The 17,932-nt window shown below is 39.0% G+C and overlaps 1 protein-coding gene across 1 annotated transcript in view; it reads right to left on the bottom strand.

The window, feature by feature from the left end:
- The window catches only part of TMEM132C (transmembrane protein 132C), a 219,171-nt gene that overhangs the window by 143,511 nt on the left and 57,728 nt on the right, over positions 1-17,932 (bottom strand). Inside the window, exon 2 of the mRNA XM_033008409.2 lies at positions 10,859-11,747. Within this exon, the coding sequence (XP_032864300.2) occupies positions 10,859-11,747 (889 nt within the window). The remainder of the gene's footprint in view (positions 1-10,858; positions 11,748-17,932) is intronic.

The following is a 17,932-nucleotide window of genomic DNA, read 5'->3' as shown; positions in this document are numbered from 1 at the left end:
CATCTTCATCCATTTCTGTCCAGACTCGATTGCCACTTGCAGCGTCCTTTCTAGGGCTTTGAACAGTTTGATTTAAGATACTAACACTTCACCTCAAAAGTCACTGGGGAATTGCTTTGAAGCTCAATGTCACCTAGCTCAGACCCTAATGGACCTAAGCTACAAGTTTGCTGTTACTTCCCTTCAGAGACTGTTGCAAAGTTGAGCTCATTAGGTCTGGAATCACCACTTCCACATGTCATCACAAGCACAGCAGTAGTCCCCAGTAAATCAGAGTCCACGGTCAAGGATCCAAGTCACCTACTTGATTGCTGCCACAGTGTTACCTGCAAGGTTGGACAACCTTCCTGACACTACCGCTCGCTTGTGTAAGACTGCCTGCTCTCTGTTCTTGTGTTTGCCCTGAGCCTCTCCATTCAGACAAGCTCTTGTCTCTTCACAGTGTACTGAGTAGACAAATGAATTAAAACTTTTACACCATCCTTTTATCATCTGCTGTCTCAGAAGAAAATATTACAATACATGCAAGCGTACATTGTCCACTATCATTGTACAACCGACAGCAACTAAGTACATACAAAAGAAAAAAAAAAAAAGTTTGGTGATTCCCTTCTACCGGAAAATTGTAATCAGGCTGCTATGGAAGAGAAAAGCAGAAGACAGGCTAACATGGCCTCTCATTAATTTCTCAAATCCAGAGGGATAAAAACCAGCCTAAAGCCTGTGAATATTCTCCTTACTTTCAACAGGACTAAATTTGGGTATGTTCCTAAGTGACAGGCTCCAGATCTGGATTGGTGTTTCCTTTCCATAGGAAGAACTCTCTATGCAATCAGTGCTTTTTCTAAGCCAGACATAACCTCAAGCAGAAACATATTTTTGTTGCTACTGGTGGTATTTCTACAACCTGCTGAGACCAGGCATGCCAAGTGACTCAGCGACTCTAGCAATTAGTATGACAGCACCTAATTTTTTAAAAGCTATAGCAAATCTCAGAGTCCTGAGTAAGCACCCATACTATCCATAGGAGAATTCAGTTTCCACAAAATAGGATCCACAAATATCCAATGTGCCAAATAAGGAACCCCCTTAGGCTACAACATTTGTGCCTTAATGATCACCTGTAGGGGTGAACTGCCTTCCCCAGAACTCACAGGGTGAGTGAAAGACCAAGCATGACTTTATGGTCTAGTATGCCAGACACTCTTTTATCTGTGAAACCCAGATGTGATTCATGATCCACAACTATTTATGCATTCTGTTTAACAACTAATGGGGAGGTTGAGGAATCAAGCTCTAGACTTTGCTGTGTAAGTACCACATACTCCCTTTTAATGAGCCTGTCTCTCTTGTACAAAGAGCACAGTCTCATAGCACTTAGGAAATCAAGGCTTACATCTTAGAGCCAGAGCTTGTAAGAAAAAGCAAACCTTTTTAAGCAGCCTGACAGCTGAGAATGCAGAGGGCTATGTCTGAAATGCTTCCCCCCGATTTTTCTTTTTTCTTAAGATATGTGCTATTTCTCAAGTCTTTTCTCTAGTCTTGCTGATCTAAGCAGCAATATGAAAACCTAAAATGATGTTGTTGGAGATGATTAGGCAGTTAGTGCAAATTAACCCCCTGGCAGCTTTGTTAATAGAGACATTTTGTAACACACCAGGAACCAGAAAAACAAACAAAAAAAGATGTTGAATTTCTTTTTAACCCAGTCTCATCTAAACTATGAATTAATCAGCTTTTCTCTGCTATGCAAGGCTATATAAATGCAACTTTATTTTCAAGAGAATACTCTATACAACAGCACATACCACTCTGAAGAGGCACCACATACAGGGCAGGGTGGGATTTCAAGGAAATACAGAGCACCCCAATGGGATCCCAAAGGAAATAGTGGCAAAAAAAGGGGAGTCAGATGCTCTATAACTTATAGGAAAGCTCAGCATTCTGTAGAATTTAACTCAAGTGCAGAGCAGCACTTCCCACCACCCCCACACCTTCTGTGGAAGTTTTAACTGTAAAGTGCCATAAGAACATATAGACAATTTAAGTTCTTTGTCTATGTGCTGTCATGAGTGAGGAGCGGTAGTCTGCCGAAACAGAAACTTCAGACAGTTTCAGTTTCTGCCTTAAATAATGAGCACCACAAGCACCAATAAAACAATACAGATAAAAACCAGCAGATTTTACACTTCTACTAGGCCATATACCAACTGTTAGATTACTCTCCATACTTCCACCCCATCCCAAATCCTGAGCTATGACTTGCTGATGTCCCTCCCACTACCATTCCAGCAAGTCACTACTGCTTTTACAGCTTTACCAGAGACAGTAGGTTTTAAAGCCTTGTCATACAATTTTTCTCAAGGATACTCATTTCCATTCAGACCTACAGGCTCACACACTTTCTTGCTTACAGTGGCCTTGGAACCCAACAGCTTGTCAGATAATCACACTGAGGATTCCCAGGAGGTTCCCTAATGCATCAGATCACAGCCTTTTTCAGACAGCCAGATAAAATTATCTTGGTTCAACTAAAATCCACTCCCAGTAGTATGAAATTTGCCTCCCTACTGCTGGCTTGGGAGGAATGGGGTTTATATGGTATGATCTTTTAACGAGCCACCATTGTTTCTAATTAGGCAAGTAACCAAGGATTTAATTAACATTGTAACTTGAGTCACACAAGTGGCTAATAGTCTAAACAGACATTAAGTAGAGGTGCCTTATCTCATCTTTAAGCAGCCTTGCACATGCACAGGCTTTTGCAAAGGTCAGGCAGAGCAGAAGCTAGCAGGAAACACGCTGCACCTCACAGAGCAGCATCTCAAAACAGAAGGACAAGAGCCAGGGGAGCCAGCATGCATATAGCAACACGTGTCACAGCATATTTGGAAAAGAAGCCTGGAACGACTTCACTAGTTTGTTGAGACTAAAGGAGATGAGAAAGTAAGCTACTTACAAGAAGAAATTTTAACCAGATACCTCAATATGAAAGTTTTGAAACTCAGATAAACATACACATTTGCCAAAAGTTAACCAAAACCTTCAGCTTCAGCACTTGAAGCAGCATTGATAGCTAGCAATTCTCTGGCTGACTGCTGATGCAATAATTTTGTTCTCTTCCATTTATGGTCAACCCCTACAACAGCCCCCATCCTTCTACTTTTCCAATCAACATATTAGGGAACGTTTTCAAACATCCAAGCCCGAAGCACGAAAGTCCAAATGTGTTTTATATTTGGGTTACATAAAGTTATTATATAAACTATATATATAGTTCAGGTTTGTCTACACTCAGCTAATTGGATTTCATGTCTTAGTCTGCACCTAGAAAAATGTAGGCGTTACCTGTCACATAACAAGGAAGGCTGACAATCACACAGAGATAGCCCTGGATTTGGCTCAAAGAACCAACAGGCTTCAGTTGAACACCCACTTTGGAAATGCCTGCTTTCATGATACGAAGAAGTACAAGTATTACACCAGCAATTTAGTTAATTGTTGTAAGATTTCTGCATGATAGGAATTCCACTTTACGGGCAACTGATCAGAGTGTTCAGGATACTATTTTCACAAGGGAGACTGTAACTGTTGATTTTCAGTGCTGAGTACTGCATGGACTTCAGCATCATTGAACTTCACTGCTCGGCTCCTGAACATACCAGGGTCTAAGGTCTCTTCCTATTTCGCTGGTTGCAAAGCCGTTCTCCAGCAGCTCAGTCATGGTCAATCAGCAAATGACTTCCAAAGTAAGGAACACAGATTCAGCCTCCTAACAACAAATCCATGACTTGTTCTCAGTACTAAGGAGTACATAGCAGTGGAGACATCAATAGAACTGTTCAGAAGGTTTCTCAAGCACCACATTTTTTAAAGGTTTTTAAAGAGGGTCAGGGGAAGAATGCCTGTTTTCTTTTATCTAGGTAACTTCAATTTCAAGTTAATAATCAGTTCCTTGTAAAACTGCACCAAGCACAACTCACTGCTACCAGAGACTAGGAGTGAGCCCTTCACCTCTTCACTTGTTCTGGTGAGAAGCACCTTTTCTCAATCTCTGTTTAAAGGACATCCTCACCGGTTTAGCATTTTTGAAAATGAGTCATTTGTTTGGAGGACCCAGCTGCCTCTGGTATGACACTGATGTCCATGAAAAGTGCCTGCTAAGGGGTAATGACATTAAACTAACTGGAGTGTGATACCATTCCCTCAAAATAGCATTAACACATGCTATTCTTTGAAAAAGTATTTTTTTATGTCACAGGTGCTTTTTAAAGTTATATTGGGAAATATTTACCCTTTTACTGTTAGTTTGTCATATTCCCTAGTAAACGACAATTAGGATTACTTCAACAAACTATGTCCCTATTGCTTACTGAATCAGAATATAAAAAAATGATAGCACATGATTGCTATGAATTTTTAATCACACATTTACTTTGGAGAAATCTGAACAAAGCACTTGTAAGGTGCTATTACACTTTGTTACTAGCAAACCCATAATCCCCACAGTGTAACAAGTTTTGTATGATTTGCTGTCACTTGTATTGTGTAATACGCAGATGCCCTATGGGGATCAGAGGCTCACTACACTGAATGATGCACCATACAGCACAGCACAGTCTCTTCTCTGAATAGTATAGTGCAAACAAGAAATCTGAGAAGGTAAAGATGAAAGCAGGAATGAAACGATACGCCTAAAGAAACACAGTAAATCCTGAAAAGTAGAAGAAAGGAAATACAGGTCTCTCTACTTCCTAATTAGTGCACACTAAGAACTAGACACCACTACCTTTCTTTCAATAATCTGCTCCACTGCAGATTTGTAGCTGAATTGTTACTAATCATTCTATAGAAAACAAACAAACAAAAAAAATCAGTAAGAATTAAAGTTATACAAGGCTAAACAGTAGACATTGAAATATATAAACCGTTTACCAATGAAATATATAAAACCCCTTCAATCCATAATTTACAGCTCTGAAGACATTTGAAAATCACCTCTGACCTAGCACCTGACTTTATACCAATAGCATAAAATAATTGGGAAAACTCTTAGATAGGCTGGAAGACTGGGGAAGTGTTTCTCCAGTTTCTCTGAACCCTGATTAAAGGTTCATAAGCTAGTGAATCGCTTTTACTTTCCAGTCTTGATTTAATAAATGACTTTACTGAAAAAAGAGATACAAAGAAAAATGTGAACAGAATCAACTGGAAGATCTTAATCAGCAAGTTTGCATTTTGTTTATTCAAGATGGAAACACGAATGGAGAAACTTATCTCAGGTGAGAACAAACAAGAGTATGCTACCCAGAGTGTATGAGATACATATTTTTCTTTATAAAGTGTAAGAATTAGACACTTACTTTTATCAGTGCCTCAGAATACAAGGTATATGTCTAAACAGAAGATTTCAGGCACTGTAAAAGGAAATCTAGCTTTCAGAGACTATATCTGTGTTATTTTTTACATCCATGCAATAAGTAAAACTGTGGGTCTGAACTTTTGAGGACAAGACCTTCTCTTCTTTTGAAAATGGTACATAAAATAATAAGACAACAGAAGCAAGTCTGAGAGCTTCAAATTCCTCTCGCTTCAGATGTCAACTGGAACTCTAGTGTGGTGAAATAACTTTTAAATATTTAAGTAATGCAAAGCTGCATAGGAAATGAAAAATGTTTTGTTGAAACTCACATCTGGAGACACACACAGAAGAGCATCCCACCAAATCATTCTCTCTCCATTTCATTGAGCTGCATTAGTTTTAAAATATGAAGCAGTATAAAAAAAGCTCACTCTTCATTTCACAGCTGGAAATCAGCATTCCATTTACTGTGGAAAATAGGTACTTGGGATAATATGCTCCAAATTATGGGTTAACACAAAATGTAGAGTGAACTCAGCTCTAGTTTTGGTCTCATATTCTGGTTAACTTCAGCTTCAGTTACTCATTACAATGTCACTTGTGTTTGCAGTGATGTTATCACCACACTGCAGCATTAAAAACTGGTAAACCAACAGTTAAGCACAGGTGAATTTCATGGTACTACAGGTGATTTCATCATAAGGTAAGATTAAAATGTCAATATCTAAAATTAAGCAGATTATGTTATTACTTTGGGTTTGTTTTTTGTTTTTTTTTTTTTTGTTTTTTTGTGTTTGTTTTTTTTTTTTTTTTTTTTTTACATACAGCAGGCAGAACAGCTGAGGGCAGTATCAAGCACAGAAAGCTCATTGGATTGCTTTAGTCCCTAGGAAGGCTCAAATAGGTCTTCCCTGAAAAACAGGCAAATTTAGTGCTGGAGATCCCCCCCTTCTCGATGACCGGTTTCTCCAAAATAGCTATTTATGGACAGATCACAATCTAGTCTTTGAAATATTGAGATTTACAAGCAAGCAGTACACTGATATTAAGATCATAACTACTCTTTCTAGTTATGGCTATTCTGTAGCACTATTCTACATGTGCATCTCCCTCTAGGTTTTTAGCTGTTCTCAATACTACCTAACAGCACAGCTGTCAATACTCATTAGGAACTGACATATAGAGCTGCCTCAGCCTATGTGTTTAATAGCTTTCCTTGCTGCATTTATCCTTTATCCTTCTTCCAATCTGTAGATTTATTATCACTACTAATTATCCATTGTCTTGGGTTGATTTGTTTGCTGGACAAAGGTAATTCATAACACTGTTTACAACCTATATCCCTTCAGGTGCAATGAGCTGCACTGTAGAATCTGTAATGAGAAGCCTGAGGGGAAAAAACGTACTACTGTTTTTCACCTCTTTTCTCTAATCAGAACAGATAACAACTTCATCCTCTTTCCTTTTACTTATCCTGCTCAATACCTCCTGTAAATCGGGTTATCTCGTGGTTCAGCACCTTCTACAGTGAGTTAGAGATTAGCTGCTGCCCAGCAGAGTAACATAAAACACTTAGCACTCCCACACCTTTTGCTTTGGCCCTGTCCTGTACAGTGCTCTGCCAGATCAAATGTGGCATGTCACGCCATGAAAAACAGATGGAAAGATCCTTTAATGGTGTAGTAGCTGGAAAAGTATTTAGAGCTACAGAACAAACAGAGCAACGCACACAGGCCAACCTTTTCAAAGCCGCCTAATGCATTCAGCTCACCAACTCCTCAGTACTACAAATAGAAATCAAGTGCCCAGCTTCCTACTCACCTTCAAATATCTCAGCATACTCATACAGCTACATGTCGCTTTCTGGAAGTTAACCTCACAAGAATAGCTTATTTTCAGTATGGTTTTGTTTTTTTCCCTTATTTGTAGCCTGCTAGGTGTGAGGGCAGTTCGTAAAAACATTCAAGAGCAGGGTCTTACCCTAAGGATTTTCCTTTCTAATCCTTACAGACAACACACCCAAAATGATGACTCAGATTAGAAAAGGATGTGTACGCAGCAATTGGTGAAACAACAATCAATCATGGTAGCTCTGCTGAAGCCAGTGGTGTTAATTTATAACAGCTCTGGGAAGTGCACAGAAGACCTAAATGATATTTATGTTAAATGTTGCTTGTTTTTTGGTCCTATACTGGTGTTACTTTTCTTGTGTTCATAGTTTACCCAACTGCTAGAGGTAACAGTGATTTTCCTTTCTGAGCAGACAGCAGCAAGTATAATTCATCTCTCTTTTGGGGGCCTAGAAATCCTTCCCAATGGTAGGAATGCAGTGCAATATTTTATTCCCCCTTCTCTATTTCTTCAGCTCTTTTATCAAGATTTTCCCACTTATAGGACTTTTAATAATATATGGCAATTCTGAAATTCTTTCCATCAGAGGAAGTCAAGGTCTTTTAGGAACAGGACTGAAACAGGCTTCCCACTCCCAAAAGTGATGCTGACCAACTGTTCCTGTTTTCTACATTGCATATAGAAAATGCCTGTAAAGAGGGTGCCTGTACCAGAGGTGACACAGCAGGACAGGAACAGGCCTGTGAACAAAACTTACATCCTATAACATATCAGAATTGTTTGAAGTGCTTTCACAATAGCCCTGTGCTGACTAGATGCAAGAAAGGAAGATCTGTGTTTATTCAGACAGTGCTCCTGCTGCGTTAATGTACTACCATGCATAATTCGCTTCACTCCTTGTCATATTAGTCATTCTCTTTGACTTTACTGGTGTTCTTGGGCTGATAAATTTATAGATACAGTAATAGGATTCTGAATTAAGAGACAATTTAAGAACACAGTTTCAATTGCAATGATTTGTGGATATGAGGTCATTTAGACCAGTCTACTCTCCTTTTGCCAGAGAAGATTTGTAGCTATTATTTCCCGCCTCCCCCCTCCCCACCCAAAGCAATGATCACATGCTGTTTGCTTCAGCACTGGATGCTGCAATACCTCAATGAATAATATACAAGAAGCAGAAAATAAACAAACCCACTATGCCTGGGGATAATGTGTGATGTGTTTTTCTTTAGGATGATTAAATGTGAACGCATGTCATGGGATGTAGGGATTGCTCTGCCGGGAACACATGAGTATGAGAGCAGACAGCCCTCTATCTAACCAGGCAAATGGCCACAGAGAAGGTTAAACGAGCCCCTAGACAGACCCAGCGTATGCACTGGCTACTCCCTGGCTGCTGTATTCACTTGGCTTCTTTTCCTGTAAGATACAGGCACTTCATAGATTCCTGGGTCAAATTCTATACTCTTTCACACCTAGAAAGTTTCACTGAAGACAACAGATTTCCAGAACAGAACCAAGAATCTGAACTTGGCTTTGACAGCCATTCACAAGCCCTCTGCCACTAAAACCACAGAAGAAACATTCGCAGCTGACAAAACAGTCCAGACAGTTCACAACTAGTGGGATTGTGCCACACAACTTTCACCAGCGGGTATCAGCTGTTCCTTCCCATTACAGTGTCAGGAAAACTGTTAAAATAATTTCCTTTTCTTTTACATAGAATTACCCTCCTGTACGCCTTAAGCAAAGCTTTCATCTGATGCCTTAACTGCACAGATCAGCATCTTTGGTAGATACAAGCGACTTACACACCTGCAAGAGAAAGTTTTCAAAAACAAGGCTGCTTTGAAATATTTCACACTGATTGTCTTGCCTTTTGTGGCAGAGAGGAGGAAGCACACTGAACAGTGTTGATTTTTAGACAATGACCACATGTCCATGCCCACTGAAAGCAAGCAAAAGCCATTTAAAAAAAACTTGGCCTCTTCAGGGTTTTGTGTTCTTGTGTCTGGTTCAAAGTAATTTTAAGCAAAAACGCAAATCCTTTTTTCACTGAAAGGGTGTTTCAACAAGAAAACATGGCCTGAGCTCTGCATCTGTAATCACACAGAACAACCAACATACCAACAAATGTCAGACTTTTCCCTTCAAATTTAGCAGTCACCTGTTCTCAAAACCAAAGCAGATCTATTTTGTCCATAACAGCAAGTCACACAGACAACTACTGATGTCCCACATTATCCATTGCACCTCTCAGCATGCAAATGATATCCTTGCCTAGGCAGTCAGATTAATTTCTGAGCAAAGAAATACATCACCAGATTTCAACCAGCTTGGTTGTCTTCAACTCACTTTTCAGTAAAATAAAGACTGTGACACAGATCTTCAAAGGGTGATCCCCTCTCCCATCCACCCAGCAAACACCCAGTTCATTGCCTTTGGATTTCTTCTTTCACCACAGCTATGCTTGTTACGTGGAAAAGCATTCAGTTTCTACTACTTTGTGAAAAAGGATTTTCAATAAAAATAAGAAACAGCGTCAGAAATGACTTCTATAATGGAGGTTTCACTCAGTAAACAGGTGTCTGGGAGATTATTTCACCAACTTAATCAAAGCTGCAAACATCAGAACAATTCTGGGATGACTAAAATCCCTCTTTTTTAAAATAAAACCCTTTTATCTGCCAAGTGACTTCCTGTTCTAAAGGCTATTCTCCTCGGTAGTTGTCAACTATGTATTAATCTAATTCATATAAGCCTTAGAAATAAATACTTTCATGTGCAGAAACTTTTGGGAAACTCTTCCCTGAGGCTTTAAAGAGCAATTGTTGCTTATCACCGTGGAAATTTCCCTTGAATTTAAAGCATTGTAACAAGGAAAAAAAAGATACATCAAATATTTCAGTGATTAAAAAGTTTCCCAGTCTTTGTCATCCTCAAAGGATTTTCATCTGATCAGTAGGGAAACTGCTAAAGAAAAAAATAAAAGGAAAGCGATCTGACACAGTAAAGCAGTTCTTGTATTCCCAGATCCTGTATTTGCCACTCCTGTTCAAAATAATGGCACTCACTTCTAACACTCACTTACAATCAACGGCAATATCAAACACATTAGGCCTTATTTTAAAGGGTATATATGTTGACAAAGATGAACGCTACTTAACTACAAGTAGATAGTTAAACCCCTCCCTAAAGAGCTCTCATAACAGAACCACTCTGTGTGGGAGAGTGCTAGAGCACTTAAAGAAAAGCAGGTAATCGAAGTTTTGCTATGTTCAAACTCCATGCTTGTGCAATAAAAACCTGATTTTAAAACCCCTCTAAAGACGAGAACTTTTCTGGTGCCTTACTGTCTGTCATTGCACAGAAACGGCCCCTCTAAAGCAGAGAATTGCTGTGTTTTGTATGTTGTTGCATAATGTGGGCATGTGATAAATGGCATGGCATACATGTTAAAAGCCTCCTAGTGATGGAAGCTTTCAATCCTATTCACAGCATTCAAGGAGGAAAATAATGTATTTCAGTAACTAGAAGCAACCTTCAGTGTGGATTAACTTCAAATTGGCTGAGATTCATCCCTTGTCGCCAACATCTTTGTGTGCTACCACATTTGAAACATGCAAAAACAATCTACCGTACCTGAGTATGAACTGATCCACTGTAGAATTGTTGGCAATCGTCACATAAACATTCACAACCTCTCCTTGTTTAACAGGCTTTGAGGGCAACCAGACAACAATATTACTATCCAGCCGTAGCTCCGTTAGTTGAGAAGTCTCCTGGCCTCGATAAAGGCTGACAGATCCAATCCTCTGTAAGTGGGACATGGCTTCATCCATGCCATCTTTTCCTGGCCGGATAGCATTTCCCTTCCTTATATCCTCAGCAGTACACTCTCCCTTCTCATCTCCTGGTTGAATAGTATAGTAGAGCTCCACAGGGCTCCCTTCAAATTGATCCGGTGGCTTCTTACGGCCTGTAACAACCGTGGGGGGGTTAAACCAGCTTGGCAGGAGCTCCAGCTCTGCCACACACAACCCCAGATCCCCTTTCAGCCTGCAGCTGCCTCTGACTTCCCGCGTCTCTCGGAAGGCAAACACCCGCAGGCAGGGCAGCCGTTCCATGGTGCTATAGTCATCCCAGTCCCTGCCCACAATGTAGAACAGGACCTGGACTTTGGGCTTGCTCAGGTAAATTTTGTTGCTCATTATGTAGGTCTGAAGTTTCCAGTTATAAGTAAACTTGCTGGCAGATCCAAAAAAGTTGGAAGTTAACATTAGGTCCTGGGGCACAACTTGTTCAACAGAAAAAGGTCCATAGCTGGCATTTAATATAGGTGGTCTCTTGGCTTTATATGGGAAGAATGATTCGACCCTGGAATGCAAACTGGAATTTCTCATAAAGTCCTGGTTGGCTTCTTTAAGAAAGAAAGATGTCTCAGCACCGAAGATCCGATAGCTCACAGGTAGGTATGTTGGTAATGAAGAAAATCTCTGATTATTGTCCAAGACCCCTCGACACTCTGTCACTAATAAAAGAAAAGGTGATGTGAGTTAGATCAAATCTGCTTATAGTTTCAAAGGGACATTTACTACAACTTTAGTGGAGCTACCTGATAAATTAGGGACAAGCATTATTTCATGCAAAAAATACTTACAGTGTAGTTACATGTTTAAATGTAGCTAACTCCTTTTTCCATTAAATTCATATGAGAGAAAAAAAAAAAAAAAAAAGCAGGCTTTAGTGCTATCTTGCATTTATCTATGATAAATGTTTTGTCACATAGTTGATGTACAAAGGGTTGTCTGCAGCACAATCAATTATTCATACTCCCTGAGGAAGTAAGAAGAGGAAGGTTCACAGAGCAGGAATGCTTGTCCCAGTAGCCATTTTACATGGCGGAACAGAACTGCAGCTGTTCCTTGATAATACACAACAAATCTATAAAATACCAATTGAATACTTTGACTATCAGCTAGATGAGAAATAAATAGGTTACTTGTCACTCCTATGCAATGTCTCACCTCCCTAACAAAACTTCAGACAAACTCGCATAAGTTTGTACACGCCAGTTCTCTTAAGGACTGACCACAAATCAAAGTCAAAACCTTCCAAAAGCAAATCCATAAGTAAACAAGGTGTCTTTTAAACCACCCATGTGCTTACTTTCCCCACTCTTTTTTCTGGTCATACCTTCCCGTTCTAAAATTTCTACCCACTTAGAAACTTCCCTCCTGTCTTTCTAATGTTTCTATTCACTTACAGCACGCAGAAGGTATTCAGTATGTCAGTATGGTCCATTGAACCACAGCCTCCAACAGACTGCTAATCACTGTCCCTGCAGGAACACTGGCCAGGAGATCAAAGATAGTTTCTATTCTACAGCCAAAGACAGAAACTGTTTTTCTAAGAACTGACACACACACTATTTCACTCTCTTCCCCCATCAAGAAACCTTGTTCTCGTATTACTGTTTCTAGCACTATGGTCTACACCTCTGTAATTTAATATTGACAGTACCTCATCTTTCTAAGTTATTTAAATACAGACGCAGATCACTGGCTAGAAATATTTCAACAAGAACTAATATAGAAGATGCACTGTCCGATTTTAAATTTCAGCTGAATATCAAATCCTTTTGACCTAAATGTTTTTTTTTCCTGTTATAAACATTAACAACACATATTGCCAAAAGGTAAAAATTATTACCTAAAATTAGGGTAGATATCAATGGGGAACAGTTAAAATACATGTGGATTATATAATACTACCCACAACCCCTTTTCATAACTCATACTGAAGAGATTAACTATAGGTACAGTAGGTAAATGAATGGTGATGCATCTAGTGCTAGATTGTATTTAGTATTTAAAAATAGACCTTGCCCTCAGACATATGTCAGTTCCAATGTCCTTTGAGAATCCCATCAGAGTCAGGATTTAAGGTTCTGTGTAAATTCACCTCTTTAAAGAAGGCAGGCAACCGTAAGGGCAGTGCATAACACGCAGATTCATCTGAAACTCAGGAACACCTAAAGATCTCTAAAAAGCCCCACAGAGACAGACTCTTTTATCAGCTTTCTCACAAAGGTCTGCAGCTTGAAAATTTTATAAATAATAGATTCGCTGTCCTTCTAGCATGTCTGGCTGCTAGCATGCTAATTATGCAGTCAAATTTAATTAAATGTTTTCAAGTAATAAATAATCAATAGCTGTCATTACACCAAATGACTGCTGCTGACAGCTAACCTCACTACAATACTGTTGAGTGTGCACATAGCGAGTGTGCTGGCACTACTTGGTGCTGGGAAAGCAAGTAGCTTTGGAAGGCAGGTGTTAGGCAATTAAGAAAAAAGGAAATAAACAAACATTGAGGAGGGGAAAATCAAAGCTCTCAATGGACAGCAGCCATAAATTTGAAATAAGGAATTAAGATGTGTTCACTCATGTTTAATTTATAAACCATCACTAAACGGTAGAATTAGTCCTCATAAATGAGCAAACTGTCGTGACTGGACAAAAATAACAAAAAATTGGAAGGCAGAAAGAGAAAAATAAAAGGTAAGAGACTTGTCAATGAAAACACCAGCATGTAGTGAATTACCATCACAACACCCTCACTGTCAAGTAGATTCACGTTTAAAATGCAACATCAATTTAGCACACTGTTACAATCCTGTAAGTCTCCAATCCTTAGCATACATTATAATTCTGGTCAAAAAGAATCTGAAAATGCCACCTGCTGAGCTGATTGATTTCCCCATAGCTGACTCAAAATATTAATCTGTTATAGTTACATCCTAAAGTGCTGTAACAAGGAATACAAAAGAGATCCACTCTGAACCGTGGACCATTCAAGAAAACAGCAAAGCCTACATATTTCTTCTGGTCCAGGAGCAAAACAAGAACCTTGTTTTACTGAAACAGTGGCAGTTTGGTCTCACTTTCCTCTCTAAATCCCCTCACCTGCACTGGATGAGTCTGCTAAGATTTGGTCAGCTTCCTGCAGCCCTTGCAAAGAGTAATCATTGACATTTACATGGCAGATACCACCATTCTTTTAAAAACACCTGGTTTGCTACACAAGAAGTCAGCTTTTTACTAGTCAGTTTGGCTACTGAATTTGATTTGATAAATCATCAGAATTTCTTTATTAGGCATCCTCTTGTCTCCAGCTAAGAGCCTTGTAATATTAGAGGGCAGCAAGCTCTGGTTAAAGAAAGCACATAAGCACTTCTGTGAATGTAAGCATTAATTGACTTAAGGACACAGTTACATTTTGCTAAAGCATCTCCATGATTAGAGATACTCTAGCTTTGGCACCATTGCTACTGAGGGAATGCTTTTGGCTTCAACAGATCTGCAAAGAACAGAAATAAACTCAGCAGGCCACAGAGACAAGTGAAGTCCTGTGATTTCAAAGGGTTGTTGATCAGGATCTATGCTTGAAACTTAACAGCTGTTTTTCTGCAATTCCAAGAACTTTTATTGTAGCATATTATCCTCAGACAGACAGTGGTCTCATTTTTGCAGGCACTCCATTTATCCCGGATCAATCACGTGGATGAGTTTTGTAGGACTTGGCCCAATATTAAGAAAAACAGCCATGCAACTTCCTCTTTAATAAGCTGAAGGCAAAAAGCAAAACCTATGTGGTCAGAGTGAAAGCAAAAAGGAAGAAATAGCTTTGCTTTTTTATTGTAGTCTAAAGATTTCCATCCATTTTCGTACCATAGTGCTGTATTTCTCTAGTGATGGCTGTACTTTAGACAATTTATTTAAGTACTTTAAGTCTTTTACTGATAAAACTGGTAGTTAAAATTGTCCATTTTATTTCAGAATCCCAACCATGTGCATCAGCAACTACAGGCCATCATTTAAGGGATTTGTTCTATACTCTTTATCTCTACCTAATAACCTTCATGTCTTGGTATAATTAATTACCAATGATTCCAAAGAACATTTTTGTATGCTTGATCAGCTCAGCTACAAAATTCTTTAATTTATCAGACAATCTATTTAAACAAGGTGCCAAGGTTTTTCTAAGTTTCATATCACAAGTTATTATTTTAAATAATCATTAAGTATAAGGTTACTTTGTCTACCTGAAAAATAAACAGACTGCCTGTTAGTGGGGAAAAAAGGAGGAAAAAAAAAAAAGGCAACCATGCCTATCAGTGCTTTCATGTGCTCTGGAACAGATTTCTCCATTTTAAACTTTTTCTGCTCAACCACTGAAACACATTTCCAGAGGTTCATGTTAAAGCAAGGTGTAAATTTAAGTGTTTTATCTCTTTGACAGTGTCAGTTGTGGGAGCAATATTTCACTGCCAGTTCAACCTCTAATGTGGGCACAGTTATATCAGTAAAATGAAACCAGGTCTCTGTGACAGAAGTGCTAGAAGGACATTTATACAAATAGAGCTTACATCATGGAAATTGAAATTCCTCAAACAGTTGAGCAAAAGGGTGTAAATATCTTGAGAAAACCTTGGATGTTTCAGCTAAGTCTTGATCCTTAAAGAAAGATGCTTGTTGGTCTTCCAGTTAGGTTCAAATAAGTGAGATTCCTGTTTCATGAGGGCTTTTGCAAATGGAAAAAATCAAGAATACGGGCAAGAGTGAGAAAGAAAGTGCAGAAACATCATTTCTGTACTGAAGACTAACTCTGATTACAGCAGGCCTGACTTACAAGTAGGCAGTAAGTGCTTTACCCTTCTACACTATCAAACAAGAGTTACAACTTGACCAGGGATGAAGTCCAGCATGGAAAAGATTAAGAAGCATCAAACAAAGCCAGTATTAGCCAAGAACAAAAGTTAAGGCTTACGAGTAATTACTCCTCTTTTGTAACAGCCTGCTGACTTTCTAATCCTCCTTCTGGCATCATATGGTTCTGCAGCACTTCATCTGAACCCAAACAGGCATCTGTTAAGCACATCACTGGCTCTAGTGTGACAGACCAGCTCAAATTCCTATAACCTAGCAAGTTCATTTTTGGAGCTGGATATGAAACAGTGAATTCTGATCTGTATTATTATTTCTTGGATTTCAGTGTAAGAGGAATTTTCTTTGGGGGGATTTCATATGGAGCTAGAGCCCTGGGTGCCAGATTCACTGGAACAGTCATAAAAGCTTAATATTTTTAAGCCATTCTTTTATGAGGTTGGTTTGAAACAACTTTCTTTTGGACTGGAAATTAAGGGTTTAGATTGTGGGTGGGAGATTGCTGGCCAGTGGCCATGTATCTTCACTGACTGATGTTTGATGAGCCACTGAGCCTTCAAGGAAACCATCTGCCTGTCCCCTCAGCCAGAAGGCTCCTAGCCAGCGAAAGCCAGTGAGAAGCAGAAGACATCTGCCTATGCAAAGAAGGAGTAATGTGAGAAGCTTTCTCTGCACCTTATATGGCCCTCACAAAGGCACATTTATAATTACTCCTTCCAGGAAATAAACCATATGAAAAGTGGTAGACAAATTTCTATCCCTCTGTGTTCTCCTGTTACCCTAGCACATCAGTACAGCTGAAGTTTTCACCAAGAATTCTGTAACTTTTAAGGAAGGATCTTCTCCTCCCTTTTTATAACAGTTTTACCCACTGTCTTGTTCCTCCGTTCCTAAATGTAGCTATAATCGAATGCTGTATCATATTGAATTTTTTTTCCCCAAATTTCATGCCACTAGATTTCTAAGGAAAAAAAAAAAAAAAAAAAAACCAAACAAAAAACCCTAATACTATACCACCACCACCTAAAATCCTGTAAATATTATCTCCCTTCCTTACATAGACTCCCATTCCCACGCTACCCAGTAAGGGTAACCATCCTTTAAGCACACTGCACAAACCATCATCTCACAAAAGTCCCCACCCTTCAATTGTCTTCTGTGATTCCATCTTCCACTACAAATCTGTCCTGCTCTTGCACAGCTAATCACATATTCCAGCTCAACAAATAGAGTAGGGAAAGAATAAAAGTAGAAAAGATGCACTTAAATCAGCACAGATGTTTCCTTCACCACAAAATGTCAACAGCTATGTTTTCTGGCTCATTTTAATTTTCTATACCAGCATCGCATTTAGTGACTTCAGAGCATACAAAATCTTTGTAGCAAGTATTTTGCTTATAACTAGAGATCAGCAAATACATTCATTTAGACCTCAGAATGACCTTAGTTGTACTCTCATCCTCCCATACACACCCCCCTGGTTCCCTTAACATCTAGAAAACAGAATTTTGTTGTTAGAAAAGCTGAATGGAACTTAAAACCAAACAAACTCAAATTCAGAATATGGAACATATTTTGAACTGGGAGGTTGATTAACTATTTTGACAAAGGGAGCAATGACTTATCCATGTCTTCCCATCAAGACTGGATTCCTTTCTGAAAGGTACTTTTTTCTCAACACTCCTTTCTGGATTAAAATCTACAGTTCTATGACCATTCAAAAAAATCAACTGGAAAGGCCACATGACAGGGTAATTGCAGACGCCACACTTTCTATTTCTCATGCTTGCCCATCAGATATGCTTTCTCATCCAGTGAGAGAACAGAGAGACTCTTTGACTAATTGCACATAAGCAATGTCAAGTGTCAAATGCTTATGATGAATGTTTGAGACCAATTCGTGAAGTTAAAAATAAACTGTGGAAACAAATCTGCCAAAGAAATCCATACAGCAAACATTTGAGGGAAACTACAGCCTATTCTCAAA

The sequence above is a fragment of the Tyto alba genome, unplaced genomic scaffold (assembly GCF_018691265.1).
Source record: "Tyto alba isolate M040663 unplaced genomic scaffold, T.alba_DEE_v4.0 Super-Scaffold_44, whole genome shotgun sequence".
NCBI lineage: Eukaryota > Metazoa > Chordata > Aves > Strigiformes > Tytonidae > Tyto > Tyto alba.
This window is presented reverse-complemented; position numbering and strand designations above follow the sequence as displayed.